Source organism: Cannabis sativa, chromosome 1 (genome assembly GCF_029168945.1).
Source record: "Cannabis sativa cultivar Pink pepper isolate KNU-18-1 chromosome 1, ASM2916894v1, whole genome shotgun sequence".
NCBI classification, from domain to species: domain Eukaryota; kingdom Viridiplantae; phylum Streptophyta; class Magnoliopsida; order Rosales; family Cannabaceae; genus Cannabis; species Cannabis sativa.
The window spans coordinates 563,334-587,099 of NC_083601.1; the positions used below are offsets into that span (position 1 = coordinate 563,334).

A 23,766-nucleotide genomic window follows, 5' to 3' on the forward strand; every position below is an offset into this window, starting at 1 on the left:
AAAGAGGCAACCACAAGATCGAATTAGCAGCTGAACAAAGACTTTCCAAAAACAAACACGATCTGCTACATCAGATTCGGTTGCTGACGAAGCAGATCTGCCCAGAAATGGGAAACTTGCTAAAATCGGGTCCGATCTTCTTTCAAAGCTTGATTCCTGCCAAAAACAGATTAGATATTCTGATTGTATCAAGATACAATCGAAATTAATAAGGAAAAGGCAATAATCAAAGTTTCCCTTAAAAGGACAACTTTCCAAAAGAGAATTTCTTCTCTTTTGAGAAGTTTTCAACAAAGGAAAGTTCAGCTGAAAGTGCAACTTTCCAAACAAGGAAAATGGCAACTTATAACCGAATAAAAGAGGTAAGATTTCGAAAATAAATGCATAGCAATCTTACCATAAAAAGGAAAAATTATTTTGTCACCTAACTTGCCAAAAAAGGACTTTACAATTTCAATTTGTATTATTTTGCAGTCGTTGTGCGACCTGGTTATGTATTTTGTATAAAAGTTTAGAAACGGGATCCCAGTGTTTGTAAGTGATTATGTAAACTATAAAGTTTAATATTTATTATAAAAGTTTTAATTTGACACGTTTTTCGAGAAAATTCTTTGATTAGCAAAGATAGCACTGTAATTGAAAAAGTACTGTAGCGTGCCTTAGCATTAGGACATTACATTGGTAGTGGTTGCTCAACACCCATTTTAACTTCAAAGGGTGTTGGCCATTATCAATCTTGCTCTTGAAGTAGAGGGTTCTGGAGGATCTTTCTCGGGACCTTAGTCCTTTGATTGATCACTCTCACTAATCAAGGCATTTTTTAAAAAAATTGCATTCTTTGATTCCACAATTCTTGTGCTATGAGATGGACAATAAAACTTGTAACCTTTAGACTTTTTAGCATACCCTATAAAGAATCTGCTTATGGTCCTTTAGTCCAATTTCTTCTCTTGTGGATTATATTGTCCAACTTCATATGGACATCCCCAAATGTGTACATGATTTAAACTTGTTTTCCAACCTTTCCATAATTCAAAATGAGTTTTTGAGAGTGCCTTTGTTGTAACTCAATTTAATATGTACATTGATGTCCTTAGAGCTTTAGTCCACAATGATTTAGAAAGATTAGAGTTGTTGTTAAGCATACTCCGAACATGTCCATTAATATTCAGTTTCTTCTTTCTGCAATACCATTTTTCTTGGCTGTACTAGGCATGGTGTAATGGCCAACAATCCCATTTTCTTCAAGAAACTTCGCAAATGGACCGAGTGCTTGTCCATCTTTTGTGTCAACCATAATTCTCTCCACCTCTATCTGATCTCACTATCTTGATTTACTTGTTGTATTGTTTTTCCACTTCTGCTACCTAATGGTTCACTTTTGTTATGAACTAAATAGAGAAACATGTAGTGTGAGTAATTATCTATGAAGGAGATGAAATATTTTTGATCATGTGAATCTATATTTGGACTACATATATCGGTATGTATGATTATTAATATTTCAGAAATCCTATGATTATTAATTTGAGAGAAAATTAAAAAATTATGCAAATGAAGAAAATGAAAAAGAACTCAAATATAGTGTCAATTTATCATGTTTATACTCTCCTATATATATATTGATTGATATTGATATAGATTGATAGATTATATATATAGGTGTTTTATTAAATAATAAAAAGTTGGAAACAATAAAAAAGGTAAAAAAAAAAGAAGAGTAAGAGATTATTATTATTAATTTAAAAGAGAAAGATAGATAAATATATATATATTGTTGAATAATGATAATAATAATAATAATAAGGTGTTATAAATGATGTGAGTTATAAAAATGAGAACACACTATAATTTAATGATACAAAAATACGTGGTTTGTATAATTAAAATGAGAGAAATAAGACAAAAAAATAATTAAATTAGAAAAAATGAGAAGAAAGATTAAGATAAAAAGATCATTTAGGATGCCACATGGAATGTTTTAAACCTTCCTTTATGTTGATATTGATTGATATGTATATTATAACTAAACTATAATGCATGTTTTTTTTTTTTGGGGGAATTACTTTTATATTATTTTTAACTTTTTTTTTTCTTTAAATTTACAGTTTGAATTGTATTGGTAGTTTCTTCAGTAGTTTTTATGTGAATTACTATGTAGATTTTAATTACGATTTAAGTTGCTCCGTTAATTACTATAAAAAATTTTGTGTGAAATTTTGTAAAAAAAAAACTATTTTAAAGTAAAAAAATCTTACATCTTACATATATAAAAAGAGCCAATATATTTACTATTCATTGAAAACGTCAACCAAAACGGTGCGTTTTTAGTTTTGAAGTATAAAAGCTAAATGGGCTTAACTGGGTTTGGTCAAACTTACCTGGCCCATACCACAAAAATTAAAAAATATATATATATATATATCTTGGAAGAATATTCTAACATGTAACCACTCACGGAAAAACCATGATTAACACCATGCATTAAACTAAATACAATGCATGCGGACCCAATTTTCGATGTTTAAGCATCTTAATCATAACAAAAACAAACAATAATAACTGTTGTAACTTGTAAGTTTGAGGTTGTACCTTGCTTGGTTGGTTTCTATAACTTTTGAGCATTTTGATGGTTACAGAAGACGATTCATATTCCATCTCAGACGACAATAAAAATTCAAATTTCAAATCTTGCTAATGCTCCAAAAATCTAATTTGGTAATAAGATGTTTGAGATTTTGCTGGGAATGGTTTATGAATTAAAGTCATTATTTGTGTTTTAGTAAAGTCTTATAATATTGGGTCTCTTTGTTATCATTGTTGTGACAGCCGCCGGTGATGGTGATTTGGTTCATGGGGCTTTTCATGTTGTCATTTTCGATCAAATTTGTAACCATTGTATCTTTTCTCTCGACAAGTTTGAGTAAGTTTAGCTTAGTTTAATTCATGTGATATTGTATATTCTCTTGAATATTGTTTTATTAAGAATAAAACAAAATAAAAGAAGAAAATTTGCTTAAAGAAAATAATTAAGTTTTAAATTTTTTTTACTTTTTCTATTGTATATTTGTCTTGAACTAGAAAGCTTATTTGGGATTCCCTCTTTCACTATATTTATATTAATTAGAATTATGTTTTATTTGAATTTCTTTTTAATGATGTTTGTTATTAAGAACATAGAAAAGCAGAGAGAATTACTTGAAATCTCTCGCTCTCTCTCTCTCTCTCTCAAAATTCTGTAGAAAAAAAAATTACATTCTAAACATAACAAATTTGTTCTGTGGCAGATGGTTAGCAACCACCTTCTCACCAGGGACCGCTTGGTGTGTAGAGGAATTAGGTTTCCCTTGCTGTCCTGTCCAATTTGCAACAATGGAGATGATACACATGCTAATTTTTTCTTTGATTGTGGTTATTCTCTAAGGATCATGCAACATATCAGATCTTATATAGCTGACTTCAAGTATTTGGCTTGAGAAGTTTATTGCATTTGGTGGAATAAAAATTTATGTATCTTTGAACAAAAAGTTATGTTAATTACTCATGTAGATAGTTGATAAAAACTCTCTGAAATATAGAATGTTATTTGTCAAGGGTGGGAACTATACCAGTAGAGATTTATCCATTAAAGAGATCATTTGTATAATGTAGTTGAGGGAGGGCTTTGGCCTGGGTGATGTTTAGCAGGTTTTGTGTAAACTTTGATGGTTTTTATTAATGATATCCTTTTCTTGATAAAAAAAAGTGAGTATTGCTAATTTTTTATTGATATTATCAGTGATACAAACATGAGTTGAACCTTATCTAACTGCTCTTTTATTTATCCGTGATGTCTCTCTTTTTAGAGTTAGATTAGATTTCTCCAATTATAATAGGTTGTTTGGTTCATAAAAGAATTAGATGATTTTGATTGTAAAATTTAATTATATATTTACATATATGAATTTAATTTTTGTTTTATTTAATTGATTATTTTGTCTTTTTTGTTAACTGATTTAAGAATTATTTGATGGAGCCAAATAATTATTTAGCAGTCGAACAAAAAAAAAATACCATTTCAAAAAAAAAACAAAAGAAAATATTATAATAATATGAGATGTATAATTATACATATCACACTCGTGCAACGCACGTTTAAAAACTAGTAATAAAAAAAATCCTTATTTTTGTCCATATTTTTTTTTACTGCAAACTCACTGGCACCATATATAATTTCCTTTTCTTTTTTATTTATTTTTTATTCTCATTGTACATCAAACACATGAAAAACAAGGAATATATAAGAGAAAAGAGAAGGATAATTAGCGAAGTGAAAATCTCACATTTCTTCTGGATACTCAAATTCCAAAACCAAATAACAAAACAGAACTCTCTCAAACGCCGTAGTCCGTACTAACAATGGCAGCCTTAATCTTGGAACCCTCATCGTCATCTTTCCTAAACCCCAACTTCCCTTCTAATTCCACCAATACACACCGTCCTTATCTTCCACTTACAAAGAAATCGACTCTTCTTCACCGCATCCACTCGCCCCCCGCCCCTCCACTCTCACTCCGTTGTTCAGCAACTCCTGCTTCGACTTCGCTTCCCGGAGACCAAGATCCACTTCCCGATTCCTCCTCGGAGCGTACAAGGGATCGCCGCAGAGCAGTCCGGTTGGCGTGGGAGAAGCTGGTCCGCTGGTCTCGTTCATGGCGCAACAAGGCCAAAACTGACGTTCTTGAGCGAACTAACAAGGTCTATTTTTCTTTTTTCAATGTTCCCCAATCTTTTGCACAGGATGGCTTCTTTTTCTTTTGTGTTTACATAATAAGCTGCCATGGTTTTGCCTTACATTCATTATGAGAGGTTCACAATTATAGTAACCTTATCGGATATTTGATATTATTATGTTTCGGTAGTAGCTATCATTATTAAAATATAGTTAATTTTCTTCAGTTCTTTGATTATGTCACCAAAACTTTGGATGTCTTATTCTTTAGTTCATGTTTTGGCCCTTTAGATTGTTGTGCTTGGAGGTGGATCTTTTGGTACAGCAATGGCTGCTCATGTTGCTGAAAGAAAGTCCCAACTGGAAGTTAACATGCTTGTACGTGATCCTCAAGTTTGTCAATCAATCAATGAGAATCATTATAATTGGTACACCCAAATCTTATGTCACAGTAATGTTATGCTATATCAGTGCATATACATTTATATGTAATGTGTGTTAAATCTTTTTCTATGCTCATCTTTCTTAGTAAATACTTCCCAAAACACAAGCTTCCAGAAAATTTAATTGCAACGACTGATGCTAAAGTTGCTTTGCTTGGTGCTGACTATTGCTTCCATGCTGTGCCTGTGCAGGTTTCTCACTTCCCTTATACTAATAATTTCAATTAATTTCTGCTTCAAATTTTCGAATAAGTTTATAGCAAACCCTCAATTCAAGCTAAGATAAAATTAAAATTTAGTTTACTTAAGGTAGTGCTGTTTCAGTCACTGCAAAAGTACTCATAGCCTGTTTTTCATATTACAACATCTTGCATAAAATATGGGCAGATACCTGAATCTGTCTATGGTTAGTGCAGTTCAGCTCGTCTTTTCTAGCCGGAATTGCTGATTATGTCGATCCAGGCTTGCCGTTCATATCCCTCAGCAAGGGCTTAGAGCTCAATACACTAAGGATGATGTCTCAGATTATTCCCCACGCACTGAAGAATCAGCGTCAACCTTTCATTGCATTGTCAGGACCTTCTTTCTCTTTGGAACTTATGAATAAATTACCAACAGGTGAGGTGGGGCATTAAGATTTATTGATTTAGCTTATCATCTTGAGGATTAATAGATTGCCTAAAGATTTGTTGAACAAACGTTGCTTAGGCCATGTTTAAAGATGTTCATCCTTCCCTTGTGTAATTCTTTTCAGCAATGGTGGTGGCATCAAAAGACAAGAAATTGGCAAATGCCGTTCAGCAGCTACTAGCTTCTGATCATCTAAGAATCAGCACTTCAAGGTATTGCCTCACATGAGATACCTTATGTTGTGTATCATTTCCTATTAACTAAGTTGGTTGGGATAAGCCAAGTTAGCTAGCACAATTGCATACTCCAATTCCTCCATATTTCATGACTCCCGTGTTAAATAATGCCAGAAGAATTATGTATGCATTTGAGTGGACGGGCCCAGCTCATAACCTCTGATAACTCCAGTGATGTCACAGGGGTGGAAATTGCAGGTGCTCTTAAAAATGTGCTCGCAATAGCTGCAGGAATGGTGGAGGGGATGAATCTTGGGAATAATTCTATGGCAGCTCTTGTTGCACAAGGTTGTTCTGAGATACGATGGCTGGCAACAAAGGTATCCCACTTCCCTAATGAATGGTTTGAAAATTTCTTCTTTTTAATTAAAGTTTCATTATAAGAAAGAACATACTCTCTCTGCAGTGTACCATTATATTGTTACTTAATTCTCATTTTCTGCATAAGCTTTGTTTACTTTGTCCATGGTTATTGGCTTTAGTTCTATTATTGCTCTGCTGTGGCCTTTTGCTTTCTCAATTCATTTTCTCGGTTCTCACAACTTCTTCTGTAACTAATTCTTGAAGATGGGTGCAAAGCCGACTACAATAACTGGTCTGTCAGGAACAGGAGACATCATGCTTACTTGTTTTGTGAATCTTTCTAGAAACAGAACTGTAGGAGTTCGTCTTGGATCTGGAGAGAGACTGGATGATATATTGAGTTCCATGAATCAAGTATGTATTTTGATTTGAGGTGTACAAAACATATTATTGATTATTATAAAGTACGATAAAAATTGTGAATTGTAACTTAAATGATTCATATTGAGTAGGTGGCAGAAGGTGTATCAACGGCTGGAGCTGTGGTCGCACTAGCCCAGAAATATAATGTGAAGATGCCAGTTTTAACAGCAGTTGCTCGGATTATTGATAATGAATTGACACCAAAAAAAGCTGTTTTTGAGTTGATGAGCCTTCCTCAGGTGAATCTTCAACCCCTTTGGTGATATACACTTTAATTTGTTTATTTTGTCTATCCTTTGTTTTTGAATTCTACCTGAATTGTTAGGATATCATATTCCACTGTAGGTTGAAGAAGTATAAACCACCGGCAATAAGATAAATGGGGTGGAAGCATTGAAGTCATATACCAGTGACAGTGTGTTACCATACATTCTTCTTCTTTTTTTTTTTTTTTTGGCTCGATAGTTTATGGAGCCATTCATTTACATAGATTAACGTTTCATTCTCTTATTCTTTCAACAACTCTGCTCTTCACGGAAAACTCGAGCAGAGTACAATTTTGCAAATTTTCTACAATATACAAGCTTTGAATTTTGCTGTCAACTTAGAATGACTACTTTATCTCAATGACAAAATAATTCATGACATTGAATAAGTCATTTCTTTACCATTGCAGAGCCATTTTTGTTATTCTTTTAAAGTTGTAAATTTCGGGTATCCAGATTCCATATCAAATGGCCACCACGGTGCAACATTCAAGGTCAAGAACAATAAAAAGTATAACATGTCACAACTCAAAACCAAAATATATACACATATTCATCATATGGTAGCACACCAAAGTTTATACTCCATAGTAAGAAAGCTAAAAACATTTACAAGTTTTGTGATAGTTCAGTTATCAGTCAGTTAGTCATCAGCAACAACAACATAACATAACTAGTGCCTTCCCACGTAAAAGGTCAGTCAAGATTTGATAGTTCTACAGTAAGCATTTCAATCACAAGCAGATGAGCAATATAAGGTAAAAACTTCTTATCTTTGTTTACTGCGGCTGCGACTACTACTGGAAGAGAGTCCACGCCTCAAGCCAAGAATCAGCTGCCTGATGCTGCTATTCGAGGAAGTGTCAGCTAGCCATCCTTCTTCTTCTTCCCCACTTGAGGATGAAGAAGTCGAGGCAGTGTTCCCATGGCCGAAATAAGGCGAAACCAAGCTATCAAAATAGGCAGTTTCCTGCAAATAATGCTCTGCGCCTCGAATTTCAAGCTGTGTGAAAGTGTTCTTAACTGGGTCATAGCTAAGAAACCCTTCTCCTCCTCCAACACTGATCAGCAAAGAGCCACTCTTGGTGAAGCACAGAGGCGTGTACCGTGAGCCATAGACCGATGGACTCGAGCCGTGTGACCGTGGAACTGTGATGAGCTTCGTCCAGGTTTTGTCATCTTTGGTTGCCCATATATCCACATAGCTCAATCTCTGACTATGAAGCACGCAAAGCTGATCTTTCAAAGTCCCAATCCACGAAATATTTCGGTTCAATTCATCAGCTGGCGGTGGCACCACGCTGAACTTCTCAAACGATAAATCGAATCGGAGAATCACACAACGAAGCGAATCGCCTTCTTCAGCTAGCCAGTACAAGCCGCCATTGGCGTTCGTGGCTTGGAACACATGCTCGACAAAATAAGGAGGGGTGTCCTCATCGGGGAGTTTCCTCCACGAATTGGATGTGACACTGAAAACCTCAACCTTGGGGACGAAATTCGGAACCTTTAATCGACAATACATGGAAGGAACCCTGACGATCTTGTAATCATCAGTGGAAGCATCAAACCCTAGACCGAAAACCTCCCTAGTGCTCCTGAAATTAGCAGGAATAGGCATTTTCCTGTACTCCCTGATGGAAGCGTTGTACAAGAGAAGAAAACCCTGAGATCCATCATTGACAACGCAGCAGATGAGACCATCGCAGTGACCCTTGACATAATAAGGGAAGTAGGGAAGCATGGGAAAATCAAGCTCCATAGCTTGTTGAGAAGCCTCGTTCTGAGGATCCATGGACAAGAGAGAATCCCCATAGCGAGAGAGAATGATACTTGAAGCCAAACCCAGATGGTAGTCGGATCGAATCCTGGCGAGGTGGGTTTTGACGAAGTCGGGACTGGTGATAAGACGACGCCATGACTTGGAAACGCACCTGAATCTGACCAAGGTTTTGACTGGCAGTCTTCTCAGAATCTCCTCAATGATGTCCACTGGAAACTCCATAATAATAATAATAATGGGTTTAGCAGGAACGGTGGCTGGGTTTGAGGTTGGGTTGTTCTCGCAAGGTAGTAGGTAGGTGGTTTCTTTTCTTTTCTTTTCTTTTTGAGGTGGGTTTGGTTTGGTTTCAATTTGTGGGTGTATTTTTTCAAAAACTGTGGGCAAAGTGGGAATGAATGGGTTGAGTTGGGTGCCTCAAAACAAAGACATGTGGTAGATAAATAAGTTATCTTTGAATGTGTGTAAAAAAGGTGGTACACATATATGTTGTTTTAGTACTATATATGTCGTTTTAAACTCTTTTTCTTTTTATAAATTTGCTTATAATTAATGAAGGGGGGGTTTGGTTTGGTTTGGGTGCGGAGTGGAGGAAATGAATATGAAACATTTGATTTATATTTGTTCATAATGGAGCAAATATGAAAATTGATTAATTTACGTACTGAAACTTTAGGAAGCTGGCGTTAGAAGTACGTAATTTGTGTAAAATCACCCATATGATACCTGAGTTGAGTTGAGTTGAGTTGAGTTGAGTTGAGTGCTTTTCCTTCTTTTTAATTTTCCTCCTTGCTTTTGTTTGGACTCTTTTTTGGTTCTTTTTTCAATTTTGCCATCTAAGCGCGTTATGTACCCTCAAAATTAAATAGAAAACGCGTTATGTAAATATGTGATTATCCTTTTAAAAAAAATGTGATTATTATCTTTTTCTTATTTAAATATATATTTATGTGATTATCTTAATAATGATAAATTTATAATAATGTTACACTAATTTTATGAGAATTACTAAAGGCACTCGTACACTTGTACCACATATTTTAATATAATAAGATTTGTCCTTCTTGAAACTGTGACTCTTTGTAGAGTATTAATTCTTAAATTTTTTTCAGCTGCAAAAATTCTCTATAGACTATATAAATTGTAAAAATTATTGTAAATATCCTTTTTAATTACATTCCACTAATTTTTTTCAAATAATTTATTAATCTACCACTAATATAATATAAATTTATTTCAATTCAAAAGTTCAAACAAAAAATAAAAGAATAAATATGATTTAACCCTTTAAACTATGACTTTGGTAGAATTTTATCCTCTGAATTTTTCTTTGTTGTAAAAATATCTCCTAAATTATAAAAATTGTTGCGAAAATTCCCATGCAGTTGCATTCTGATCATTTATTTAAATAATATATTGATATAGCACTAACATAACGTCAATCTAGCTCATTTCATGAGTCCAGCCAAAATAATTACATAAATAGTTGTATAATGATAAATTATGAATGTATGTCACGTGTTTATTGGATCACATCTAATGGATTTGGACTCAACCAATCCAATCCAATTATTTATTGAATATTGAATTTCGTCATCCGATCCAATCCAATCGAATTGAGTTATCCAATCCAATGGATGTATTGGATTGGATCGGTTTCAACCATTGGATGCATTGACTTATTTTTTATTAGATTGAATCGGATCCATCCAGTCTATTTTAGCTACCATTTAAGTTAATTTTATTAAAAAGAAAAATATATATAAAAAAAACATAATTTAAAACTTTATAATCCAACATACATAATAAATATTAGTTTAGTCCAATCTAATTCTCATGATCTCATAATAAAATTCGCTAAAAATAAAATTTATTTAATACGCATTGACAATTTTATTTGCGTTTAGATGGATGACAATTAATACTTTAGATCTAAAGTTTTTTTTTTTTCAATCTCATGTGTTAAATGTATATTAAATCAAATAATATATATTTTTAAATAAAATATATTAAATATACAAAATTATAAATGTATTTTAAAATTATATAAATATAATTGGATGGCAGTTGAATGATAATTTGATCAGTTTGGTCGGTTATCTATTGGATCGGATGTCCCATCCAACAACCGATCCGATCCGATTAGATTTTTAAAATTTACATCCGATCTGATCCAAAATTATGATTGGATATTCGATTCTATTGGATCGGTTGGGATTGGATCGATTGGTTGTAATTGGATTGGATGACCTTCTGCACACCCCTATGTATGTGCATTCTTAGAGCTACTGTTTGTATGTTTATCGTCAATAAACTGAATTTAATGTAGCTTAAAGCTATTAAATAAGCCATTGTACTACAATTATACTTGCAACTCATAGCCACATAAGCAAATTGTTTAGAAAAATGAGGAAATCGTAACTTGAGGGAATGTTTGCAACAATTTGCATAGTTCAGAGGGAATTTTTGCAACAGAAAAAAGTTCAGCGGGCAAAACTCTACAAAGATTATAGTTCAGGGACAAAAATCCTATTTATTCAAAATAAAAGCATAAATAGCAGTCTAATGATAAATTATGCAAATATGTATATACATTTTTAGAGATAATTGTTGTATATTTAATGTTAATATATTAAATTTTAAATAGCTTATAGTTGTTGAATAAATATTCTTACTGCAATTATACTTGTAACTCATGGTCACATAAGTAAATTGTTTTAAAAATTGAGTAGATTGTAACTAAAAGGAATATTTGCAACGATTTGAACACCATAAGAGAAAATTTTGTAACAAAACAAAGTTCAAGAAATAAAATCTATAAAAGTCGTAGTTCAAGATAAAAAATTATATTTATTCTTATAAGTATTTTAAAAACTATTAATCACTCCTAAAAGTATTTCCAATAGTGCATCATTTTACCTAATTGGTATGGAATTTTTTACATTTTTTTTACTCCAATAACACACCAAAATATGCACTAAATTGGTGTGCGCCAAATTATACACCATTAAGACCATCTCTATGTTGGAAGTTATTTTATCAGGATCTAGATATACTAACAAGTATGTTGATTATAATTCTATAACCTAACATCCTAAATATGAATTCCTAAAACAATGAAAATAAACACATTTAAAGTTTGGAAAGCCTAACATTGATGGGAGCGGAATAATAATGACTCATTCCATTCAGATCTCTAACCCTTGTTCCTTTCTTTCACAAAGTAATAACAAGATTTGAACTTGGATCTCCTTCAGGTATTGGATTCTTCACAGTCTTTGAGTACTTGACTTGATATGAGTGAGCATGTACTCTTAACTCTGGTTCGAATTGAATGAAGAAGAAGAGGGAGAATGATTTCAAAATTTTATAGAAGAAGGTTCTCAATTTTGTTATCTGATAGAAAAGTCTGAATTAGGTTATTAGAATGAGAGTCATCTTATTCCTTATATAAGATTTCTTCTAGGGCTTAAGATTTAAATTATATGGAATAAAAAAGATAAAATAATAGCAAAAAATAGCCATAGTGGTAGGCCATACATAGTGGGCCTCACTAGTTACAATTTTTCCATTTTATTCATATTTTCCAATTTCAATTCTATAAATGTCAAAACTATTTATTTAATAATTATAATTAATTATCAAATAAAATTTTCATTTAACTTATTTATTAATTAGACCTTACCAAGTCTCTTAATTAACAAATAAACCATAAAATCTCTTTTCTTCACAATTAAACTCTCACTTAAAGAAAATTTATAAATAAGACATAGTCTGATTTAAAATTATAATTAATTAATTAAAACTAATTAATTGAGTCTACAAGCAGTATTATCTCAACTAGTGTAGGGACTATGGGCCTATATAATCAAGCTTCCAATAAGAAGCTCTAGAATTTACCAACTAAATTCTCTAACTTATTAATTCCTCCTGACTCCATTATAGATTCTAAATCACACTCTATATATATAGAACGTTCTATATATTTCAAGATATGGATACACTACTAATTATCCATTGTTATAATCTAATATAGTCAAAGATTCTCTATAGATGATCTACATCAAGTAGAGATAAATTTACCGTTCTATCCTTCAATATATTTTATCCTTAGAACACTTAGCTAATTGTAAATAATATTTCAGTAAACTAATATAATTACTGAAATGAGACCTCAATCATTTATCGCGTTAAGCCAAGCTAAAAGGAAATCATTGTTTCACTTATAAATACTATAAATTCCATATCTATGATTAGCGCTTCTACTCAATTATACTATAATGTTCTTAAGATGTAAGTATTGAGCTGAACCAATTGGTCAGCTTTAATGAACAAGTCAAAAGAACACAAATAATACATTTAAGCAAGAACCTAACCATCTTAGGATTAAGATTTATTGACCTAAGATCAATGATATTAACTTAGATAGATATAACAGCAAGTTTATAATATCTTATCTGATTGTCAATATCGGTCCAGTCCGATGTATACTCCATACATCCGATACTAGCATACTTTACCAATGCCTTAGAAAGACATGACACTTATCCAAAGTGTAAGTAAACTTTATCGTTGATTATCATGTTAGTGTAAATCCAGTGTACTGACAAATCATTGGACAAAAAATTTTGAAACACATAATCATGATTATATTCCACTGTGTTGACAACACTATAATCATGAATAATTATATGTTCTGAATTTAATAGAATTTATACATTAATCATATAATCATGAAAGAAATCATGTGAACCATGCAACATAAAATGATTTCTGATCTTTTATTAATTAGTAAATTTAATTACATTGAAATGTGTTTTATTTAGGACATAAAATCTCAATACTCTAGTTACGCTAATTTGATGTAGAATATTCTACTTTTAGTACAACAACTCCAATGATTCACACTAAATATCTCATTAAATAAATATATTTTACTTAAGAGATCTCACATTTTATCTAATTTACAATAATAACCTAAAATAGCTAATTTATGATATAATAATATCGTGATTACTAGTAAAAATTTAAAATCTTAAAATAACTTAGTAAAATAAAATATTTATTAAATCAATTAAACATTATACATTTTTTAAAAGAGAAACTTCAATAAAATCAAACCTAATGTTTATTAAATTATTATTTTACTTAATGTTTATTTTTATTTATGTTGCTCTTTTTAGTTTCATAATTTAGTGTTATGTTATTTTTATTTTATTTAATATTAGTATTTTTGTTATTGTTACTTTTGTGATAAATTTTAATTTGAGGAGTAAAATATAAGATTAATTTTTAAAATAAATTAAAATAAGGGCTAGAATGCAAAAAAAAAAAATGTGTTTAACACCAAATTGGTGTAGACTGAAAATCCAATACCCTTAATATTGTAGAATTTGGTGTACGCTAATTTAGTGTGCTATTGGAGTGAAATAGTGTGAAGATTCCACACCAATTTAGTGAAATGGTGGACCATTAGAAATGCTCGAATAATGTTAGATTTTAAATATACACCAATTTGCTGTAAAACTTTTTTTTTTTTTTTTGCATTTAACTTATATTTTATTTTAAAAAAAATAATATTATATTTTAGTCCTCAAATTAAAATTTATTATAAAAATAATAATTAATTTAGAACATGAGCATAACTGAAAATACAAAATAATAATAACAAAAATACTAATATTAAATAAATAAAAACAACATAACACTAAGTTATAAAACTAAAAAGAATAACAGAAATGAAAATTAACATTAAGTAAAATAATCTTTAATAGTCAAATTGATTATTTGAGTGTCTTAGCCTTAAAAAACATCAAAATATTAGCTATACGAACTTGAAGTATTTGAGAATCTTAATATTCTTGAGATGGTTGGTATTGTTATTGAGTTTCTTTTGCATAATCTTTATTTGCTCATTTAAAAAATGATCACGTATACTATTTAATTGATTTAAGAAATATTTTATTTTACTAAATTATTTTAAGATTTTAAATTCTTACTAGTAGTCATAATATAATTATATCATAAATTAATTATTTTGGGTTATTAATGTGTATAATATAAAATACAAGATCTTTTAAATAAAATATATTTATTTGAGGAGATTTTTGATTTTAAATCATTAAAGTTGTTATACCAAATTGTACACTAAATTGGTGTAACAGTACATATCTGGTGTTTAGCAAAATTAGTGTCTAGTTGCAATACTGCGTTAGTAACTTAGTAGTAGGAATTCTTTAGTTAAAACTAGAGACTTACACACAATTACATAATCAAAAAACAACACGCAGCTTAGGTTTGCATATAAATATGCGGGTTAAAGAGTATTAAGTCAAAATCAAGTCCATCGGCTAAATTCCAAATTGACCTGATTAAAAAAATGATTTAAGTATCAAACTAATAAGCAGATCATAAACAAGTTGACATAAACCCCTTCATCAACCATTTATTAAATTAAATTGAAAGCTAATCCATGTTAAATTTGACTTCATCACGTTAAAACAAGTTGCATTATATATATATATATATATACTATATTAATATATAAAGTGGTTACCCCTGTTACAAGGCGAATCAAACCAATGAGCATTAAGTAACTCGTTTAGTTAAAATAATATCTCATTAACTAATCTGTGTAGTGAGTGTGTAACCTCTTTCCTCAACACCTACTCAATTATGTCATAGCTAAGCTATATCCAATGGAATGGTCCAATCTTTTCTTTTCTTTATGTTAACCAAAGGACAATGGTGTGAGAACAAAGCAGCTGGTATCTAAGTGGACGGCTGAGATCTGTTTGTCACATGATCATTAATAAAGCAAGTATACCATAACCATACCGCATCTCTTTTTACCTAAATAAAAAACTAATATTAATAGCTTTGGTCATGGGTTTTCACTTTTCAGTACATGAAGTTATCCCAAACCCCAAACCCAAAGGAAGCCTAGCTCTGTAAAATCTCTTTCAGTGGTGAAATTAATAATATGTTCTTTTTTTAATACCCCCATTGTTCCCACTTCCCACCTCCTTTTCATGCCTTTTTTTTGGGGGGTGGAAGGCCTTTTTGTAAGAGATATAAGCAAAGTAAAAGATGACATTCTTCTGTACAGGAACCTTGTTATATTAAGAGAAAAGAAATAAATATGAGAAGAGAATTCATTACTCCCTCTTGTCCTCTTCAAGATCTTCACTTAGTCCAAACACAAGGTGATCAGCTGCAGTTAATGTCTTCCTTTCTTTCCTTTCCACCATGTTTGACAAATCTCCAGCCACCTTAACTCCACTTCCAGTAAGTGGAATACCTTCCTCATCATCGAAGTCATCTCCAGTTTCCTCCGAATAGGCATATCTGAAACGGACACAGATCATATCAGTTACACAAAGTCTTTTAGGAATCCTTGACATGTAAAAGAGTATGATAATACTGAAATTCAAAATATCAATGATGGCTTAAAGACTCGCCAGTGTCTTGTAACCTATTAAATCTGTATCTTAATAGTCTGGTATTCAGCTGATCTCACAAAGTAGTACTCAAACACAAAATTCTTAAACTGAAAATTGGTACCAAATAAAGAAACAGCATATTTGGCAAAAGTGGCAAGGACAAGCTTTATTTGTTCCTCATTTATTTACATGTACACCCCTAAAATATGACGGGCTACAAAATATCAGAAAGCCTTCTTCTTCTTCTTCTTTTTTTTTTTTTTGGAAATAAGGATCCTCGCCTAACCTTACAATATTTGGGGACCAAAAAACTAGCAAGAAAGCCATCCTTCCTGATATATAAACCAGTCACTCAAGAGATGATAGGCAACGAGAGTGAGGGGCAAATTGGTTAAAAAATATAATAACGACAGTAGAGGGGTATATGGGTAGTTGTAGTATGAGAAATGGACGAGATGAGTTAGAGTAGTATATATAGTAATGGAGAAGGAATGAGAGAAATCAGGAGAGATATATTGTAATTAAGTTTTTGCTATAGGGAGAGTTAACGTTTCTCGAATAACTCACTGTTTTAGTTTGTTCTTATCATTGCCTTCATTCAATATCACATACCAGATCGGCTACTTATTTCCATGAACTTTTATTCTCAATTTTCTACATCTTGGCCTTTTATTATTGTCATTGTTTGAGGATCCTGATTGGGGCTTATCAAGAGACTAGTGAATGGTATAAAAAGTACAGATTAACATTCCCTCATAATGTGTGATGCGTCGAGGGATTACCTAGTATTAAATATCTAGTTATGAACAAAATTGATAAACCTTCAAGCTAGAATATGGTTCAAGTTCTCAATTTTATCTAAACACTGTTGTTCTTCCCTGTAAAGCCTTTTCTTTTTAATATAGATAAACTAATAATGATTTAGATCGCCGAAGTATTCAAATAACTATAATTACAGAGGCAAATGTTAACTTAAAGAAGAAAAACTCTTTTAGAAACTATTATCACAAGATGAAGTGAGAAATGAAGACATACCCTGTTGGATTATGTGATGGAGCCCATAGAACACATATCACTACCAAGATAATATAAGCGAGCAAAGTCCAGAAAGCAGCGATGATCCATGCTCTTCGCCACAGTTCGCTCAATGGGTCAGTGGCATTGAAGTACAACTAGAGCAACAAAGATCAATAGTTTAAACCTCAATTAGGTAACTCAGAGAATAAATCACTTTTAAGACTGATAAACAATAGAAACAGGATTTTCATATGCAGAAACTTACAGAAGTCATTGTCAAACGACCCCATTTCATTAAAATCGTATTAGAAGTATAAACTCCAACAAAATCAAAATATATATATATTTATATATATATATATATATTCCTTGCTCTTATCTTCTTTTTAGTTATAAGACAGTAAAAAGGAAATATGGTATCTTAAGAATATAACCACTTGCTATTTCCTGCTAGCTATAAGGTGTAATTTGGAAAAATGAAAATTAAAGGAAAAATATGCAAGATAGAAGTAAAAACCTCATAACCAATCCAAACAACAGAGAGAAGCACTGATACTGCAAGAGCATTGGTAAACTTTCTGTAGAGCTCTAGTTTGGCCATACTTCTTCGAACCTGTGCACAAAAGAGTCACATAGTGATTTTCACAAACGCAAAAAGAAAGGGGGGAAAATCAGGGAGGAAAGCATGCAGTTCAGTTAGATTTTGATTCAAGTACATGATTATATCATTCCTTTCAGCAAGTTTGTAAAGAAACAACATTCTAAGGATATGAGAATAAACCAAGGAAATTGTACTTGATCAAGTGTTGAGAAACGAGCTCAAGCAGCGGATAAGTTTTGTTTTCTTTCTCCAAATTATTGTGGTACTTTTATAACTTCCAAAAGAGTTTCAAAAGGAATGTCTGATGCATACTCAATCCTTTTTGAATGACATATTTCCATCTTTTGATTGTCTCAAACTAAAAGGGATAGGAATAAATATCAATCTCTTTAAAATGTGAAGGAACATCACAAGTACCTGAAGTTTCTCCAAAGTTTTGGATAATGATGAAAATATCCAAAGAATAAAACAAGCATCCAGCAGAGCTACGGGTAGCACCAGAAAAAGCCTTGCTTTCCCAGAAAAATCGTTGATATTCCCCAAATGTTCAACAAGTTCAAGTGCTTCAGAGGCCACAAAATACGTCAAAGCAAGGAGAATTAATTTAGAGGTTATGCTGCCCAGAGTTGGCCGTACGACACCATAGCCCAAAGAAACCATCAAGAGAAGAAGACGGGAGATTGTCTTCTTCACAGCAGTGAGGGTTACTGCCCATATGGTTATCCCCATTGGCCTGCTTCCAGTTGAATTGAAATTTGCATACTCGAAATACCAGAGGGCCATCTCACACATTCCAAGAGCAATCACAGCTGTTATATGGTAATGCAATTGGATTATATCTTTCCAATATTGTACAAAGCGGAGAAACCAAACAAGGCCTAGAACAAGGTAGGCGAAAGACATCAAGCCAGAAAATGTCATCAGCGGAGCCATCTTCCCCGGTAGGTAACCATCAGGATTCCTCCACACTGTTCTTCCACTGATGACCGTGCCAATGAGTTCTGGATCACAAAACATAAAATAAAGATAATACATTCCAGTACTGTTGATCTCAATAGTCTGAATGGGCATGGTAAGCTCTTCATTTTTCCCTTCAAAGAAAGCCTGGAGTCTTTTAGGTCCGTTTGGGTTATCTAGATTTTGATGAATGATAACCTCTCCAACCTTGCAGGAACTATCCTTTGCAAGTTCTGGAGTGCAACACAACGCATCCGAATTCAAGTAAGAACCCCCAATCTTATCCCTGTCTCTAACCTCAAGTATTATAGCCTCAACTAAGCCAGTCCTCTGCTGCATTGCATTCTTCTGCTCAGCAGAATGTTTCGTTCTTCGAAAGGTGACAGATTCAAACCTAAGTATAGAAAATGTCATTCAAGAAATTAAACTTCTAACAATATCATTTGCACTACAAGCCTCTTTGAGAAGTTTGATCAACTACAACATGGAGACTTTTCCATTGAATAGAACAATTGATCCTCATCCTTTATTCCATATTGAAACAGAAACAAAATACAAACCATACCCAGTAATTTCTAAAAATCAAAATTTTCCATGAAAACAAATATAACCAGTACATAACAGTCAATCTACTCAATCCAATCATTAAATCTTAGCATTAGCATTTAAAGTGACACTTCAAAAAAGTCAACTTTACCAAAATCCAACAAAAAATACAGAAAATAAAGAACAACCCACTTACTATTTTCCCGAGAACCAAACAGATCAAAAATACACACTTGCAATTGGTTCCTAAAGAAAAAAAGATTGAGTTGTTACCTGATGAAGGACTTGCCATTAATGGGTTTATCTTCAGAAACGAGCTTGTCATTCTCAGAGCGGGGTTTGGAAGCATAGAGACCCTCACTACCGCCATGGAAGAAGAATGAATTGGAGCGACGAATGAAAGATTCGGTGTGGTATTCATGGATCGAAGCACCCACTTGGAGGATTGAGCAGTAGCTCAGGTAAATGAAGGTAATCACGAGTATTTTATACCCATTTGGGAGATCACAACCAAGGATTTGATGATTCCTCGGAGTCTGACCCATCTTTCTCTTTGTCTGTTTCTAAGTTTCTCTCACAAAGCTTTGTTATGTGTTAGTGTTACAGGACGTCGTCGTAGATATTAGAATTTGGGTACTAATTTGGTGACAAACGACACTCAATCTCATTCTCTACCCAAATTTTATATTTTCTATTCGGAAAAATTACTATTATTCTATTATTAGTGATACTTAACACAAATTAAATTTTTAGTAATAAAACTTTTTAAATCTCACTTTTGTTAGTTATTTATACTTTTCGTTCAAAAGCTTCTGTTAAGTGACATAATGGACATGCCAAGAGATGTTAGTGGCAGCAAAATTATCTAAACTCTATAATTAGTGACACTTAACTACATAAACCAATTTTTTGTAGTAAAATCATTCAAATCTCACTTCTGTTAGTAATTTACTTTACTCCTTCCGTCCAAAAGATTTTATTCTGTGTCATGGTGAACATGCCACAGTGTACATAAGTATACATATGGTAAATTTTTAATGGTCCACATAATTTTAATTGATTAAATATTTTAGAATTTTTAGAATTTTTCCTCAAAAAAAAAAAAAAATTGAATTATAAAAATATTTTTTTTTCTTTTTTCTTTTTGCCTATTCTTCTCTTTCTTTTACATTTTTCTCCTTGTAAGCCTAATTTCCACCCGCACTCCCTCTCTCTTCCATTCTCCTTCACGCACAACTTCTGCAAGTCACCTTCGGCCACCTTCAACCCAAACGAACCCCAAAACCGACTTCCTAACCTTACACACCCAACCCTTTAGCCTCCCTCTAAGTCCCGAGATCCAACCTTTCTTTGAAGTTTCTCTTTCTCGCCTCAACCTCGCCGGATTTGATTCTCCTTCTCCTGTAACTCTTCCCCGATACCACTGCAATTGGAGGGGTTCACTAGGTTCGTTAGTGATTGTCCCTGGGTTCATCGTGGTTTGGTGGGTCCGTCTCAGAAGAAGAAGAAGGAATGGGGGAAGGGGAGATCTGGTTGTTCCACTCGTAGAGCACTTAATAGAGCCTTTTGAACGGAATGAGTAAATAGCTAACAAAAGTGAGTTTTGGAAGGTTTTACCACCAAAAAATCAGTTTATGTGATTAAGTGTCACTAATTATAGAATTCAGGTAGTTTTGCCGTTAATATCTCCCACTAAAAATTGCCACGTGTACACTTGTGTACGTTGTGGTATGTTCATTATGGCACTTGACAAAGCCTTTTAAACGGGAGGGGTAAATAACTATCAGAAATGAAAATTGGAGAGTTTTATCACTAAAAAATCGATTTATGTGGTTAACTGTCACTAATCATAAAATTAAAGTAATTTTGTCGTAAATATTTTTTTTTATTTTTTATTAATTAAATATGTTATCATTTGGAAAAAAAAAACATTAATATATCATTAAGTAAGTGTTTCATCTCTTTTTCATATGGAAAGAAATCCATTAAACTATTCAGACAAAGAAAAAAAGACTACTAAATTTAACTAAAGATGATTTGTATTAAAAATTATTGATAGTTTTAATGAGAAATATATCACTTTATTGAATGGTTAAAATTAAATACATTAGGTAGGAAATTATGTGTAGCACATTTATTTTATAGTATTCAATAAATTAATGAAGAAATATAACAGAATAAATAAAAAAATAATTTGAATCAATATTTGTAATATGTTGTTTATTAAAATTTTTTGGAAATAGAAAAATAATGATTTATTTTGTTTACTTTATATAAATTAATGAAGAAATATAACGGAATAAATGAAAAATAATTTGAATCAATATTTGTAATATTTTGTTTATTAAAATTAGGCTAATTAGTAATTTTTCCCTCTAATTTTGAAATTTACTAAATCGTGCCCCCTGAACTTTTTTGGCCGTTAAAAATTTCCCCTGAACTATTGAGATTGTTAAATTTAAGGACTTTTGTCTAATTTTAGTAAAAAAATTCTAACATGGATGAAAGTTCAAGGGGCATGATTTAGTACATATCAAAGTTTGAGGGGCATGATTTGGTAGATATCAAAGTCTGGGGAGCATGGTTCAGTACATAAACAATCACTGAAACTGAAACAGTAAAATTGAATGAAAATAGACAAAAGTCCTTAAATTTAACAATCTCAATAGTTCGGGGAGAATTTCTGACGGCCAAAAAAGTTCAGGGGGCACGATTTAGTACATGTCAAAGTTCGGGGGGAAAAATTACTAATTAGCCTTAAAATTATTTAGAAATAGAATGATAATGATTTATCTTGTTTACTTTATTAGGAATGTAATTGGAATATTTAAATTAACTAAATTACCTTTTTGAGTTAAACTACATTATATGTTAGTTATTTTTTAAGACATATAATTATAGTATATTCAATAAATTAATGGAAAAATATAATGGAATAAATGAAAAATAATTCAAATCAATATTTGTAATATGTTGTTTATTGGAATTGTTTGGAAATAGAATGATAATGATTTATCTTGTTTACTTTATTAGGAGTGTAATCAGAATGTTTAAATTAACTAAATTATCCTTTTGAGTTAAACTAAGTATATGTTAGTTATTTTCTAAGACATATTTTAAAGGATAAAATTATCATTATATATTTAAGGGTAAATATTATTTTAAACCCTGTGTTTTGTAAAAGTTATTAATTAGACTCTCCGTTTTGTTAAAGGACAAAATGGACCTTGTATTTTCTAAAATGGTACAAATAGAACCCTGAATTAATTTTTTGTCAAAATAAAATTTAATTATAATTCGATCTAAAAGTGCTATGACAAAATTGTTTACATTTTCTGTAACTGTTCGTATAAGGAATTGTCTTCAAGTTGGTTACATTAAATTATAAAGTTGTCAAAAATTAAGCTTAGGGTCCTATTTTTACTATTTTAGAAAATACAGGGTCAATTTTGTCATTTAACAAAACACAGAGTCTAAAATGGTATTTACCCTATATTTAATGTTAAAAAAAATAAATAAATAAAAGTCATTACCTTTGATGAAATTTCTTAGACAATTAATGAGAAAAATATTCTCTTTCTTTTATCCCTCATTTAATCAAGTTATCTCTTTCCTAATGTTAATAAATTGAGGTGAAATTTGGTAACACTTTTATTTTTAAATTTTTTAATCACAAAAATAAAAGTAAATTTTTGTTTTTGAAAAATAAAAATGTGTTCTATAACCACTTTTATACTTTAATTTAAAAAATAAAAATAAAAGTGTGTTCTGTAAATTTTATTTTTATCTGTTGATTTTATTTAATTAGGGTATAGGGATGAGGTCTGGGGTCGTGTCCAGGGCCGGGGCTGGGTTCGGGTTTGGGGGTTGGGGTTAGTGTGAGGGTTTGGGGGTTGGGGTTAGTGTGAGGGTTTGGGGTCCGGGTTAGGGACAAGGTCGGGGTCTAAGATCCAGGTAGGGATTTGGGTTTGGGGCTAGAGTCAAGAGTCGGGAACAGTTTCAGGGTTTGGGGTCTCGGTCTAGGTCTGGAGCTGAGGTCCAAGTTCAAGGTCCAGGTCTAATCTGTCGGGGTCTAGGGCCAGGTCGGGGTCCGAGATCTGAGTTTAGGGCCAAGGTCTAAAATCCAGGTTCAGGTTTAGGTCTGGGTTTGGGTTTAGGTTTGGGTCTGGGTTTGAGTTCAAGGTTTGGGTTCGAAGCGCCGTATCATATGCAAGTATACACAATTGAAATAAGTAATATAATAATAAATAAAGTATCGTTCCTATGAGGATTGATTATCAATTACCAATCAATTAATTCTTTAGTTCTATTTGATTATTAAAAGTTGTTGGACAGAAAGTAAATAAGACAAGACAAAGATTAAAATTTAATGAAATAACAATAATAAAAACAAGAATTATTATAATCTCCA

At 31.9% G+C, this 23,766-nt stretch overlaps 3 protein-coding genes across 4 annotated transcripts; 1 reads left to right on the forward strand and 2 right to left on the reverse strand.

The window, feature by feature from the left end:
• The first annotated feature begins 4,194 nt into the window (after positions 1–4,194).
• LOC115705473 (glycerol-3-phosphate dehydrogenase [NAD(+)] 2, chloroplastic) lies at positions 4,195–9,206 on the forward strand. 2 transcript variants are annotated; one of them, XM_030632811.2, is made up of 9 exons: positions 4,197–4,737; positions 5,003–5,139; positions 5,241–5,346; positions 5,571–5,772; positions 5,909–5,996; positions 6,193–6,340; positions 6,588–6,737; positions 6,836–6,985; positions 7,092–9,206. In XM_030632811.2, exons 1-9 carry the CDS (start codon positions 4,399–4,401, stop codon positions 7,104–7,106), a joined length of 1,335 nt encoding a protein of 444 aa, XP_030488671.1. In that variant the 5' UTR covers positions 4,197–4,398; the 3' UTR covers positions 7,107–9,206. The 2 variants fall into 2 exon arrangements, with proteins under 2 accessions (XP_060958046.1, XP_030488671.1); XM_061102063.1 differs by having other exon boundaries at positions 4,195–4,737; positions 6,836–9,206.
• On the reverse strand, positions 7,532–9,017 carry LOC115705474 (F-box protein CPR1). Its single transcript, XM_030632812.2, has one exon. The coding sequence runs from the start codon at positions 9,015–9,017 to the stop codon at positions 7,782–7,784; it is 1,236 nt and encodes a 411-aa protein (XP_030488672.2). The 3' UTR covers positions 7,532–7,781.
• A 6,431-nt stretch (positions 9,207–15,637) lies between the features above and the next one.
• On the reverse strand, positions 15,638–20,006 carry LOC115705457 (uncharacterized). Its single transcript, XM_030632795.2, has 5 exons — positions 19,629–20,006; positions 18,270–19,203; positions 17,769–17,864; positions 17,270–17,406; positions 15,638–16,139 (listed from the first exon to the last, which is right to left on the reverse strand). The coding sequence occupies exons 1-5, from the start codon at positions 19,898–19,900 to the stop codon at positions 15,950–15,952; spliced, it is 1,629 nt and encodes a 542-aa protein (XP_030488655.2). The 5' UTR covers positions 19,901–20,006; the 3' UTR covers positions 15,638–15,949.
• Between the last annotated feature and the right edge of the window lie 3,760 nt (positions 20,007–23,766).

Excerpts from the sequence above, each read along its gene's own strand:
- LOC115705473 (XM_061102063.1), top strand. The coding sequence starts at position 4,399 with ATGGCAGCCTTAATCTTGGAACCCTCATCGTCATCTTTCCTAAACCCC. Across the intron at positions 6,341-6,587 it reads TACGATGGCTGGCAACAAAG|ATGGGTGCAAAGCCGACTAC; the intron begins GTATCCCACTTC and ends TAATTCTTGAAG. Across the intron at positions 6,738-6,835 it reads TATTGAGTTCCATGAATCAA|GTGGCAGAAGGTGTATCAAC; the intron begins GTATGTATTTTG and ends CATATTGAGTAG.
- LOC115705474 (XM_030632812.2), bottom strand. The coding sequence starts at position 9,017 with ATGGAGTTTCCAGTGGACATCATTGAGGAGATTCTGAGAAGACTGCCA.
- LOC115705457 (XM_030632795.2), bottom strand. The coding sequence starts at position 19,900 with ATGGGTCAGACTCCGAGGAATCATCAAATCCTTGGTTGTGATCTCCCA. Across the intron at positions 17,865-18,269 it reads AAACTTTGGAGAAACTTCAG|GTTCGAAGAAGTATGGCCAA; the intron begins GTACTTGTGATG and ends TTTTGTGCACAG. Across the intron at positions 17,407-17,768 it reads TTGTTTGGATTGGTTATGAG|TTGTACTTCAATGCCACTGA; the intron begins GTTTTTACTTCT and ends TTGTTGCTCTAG.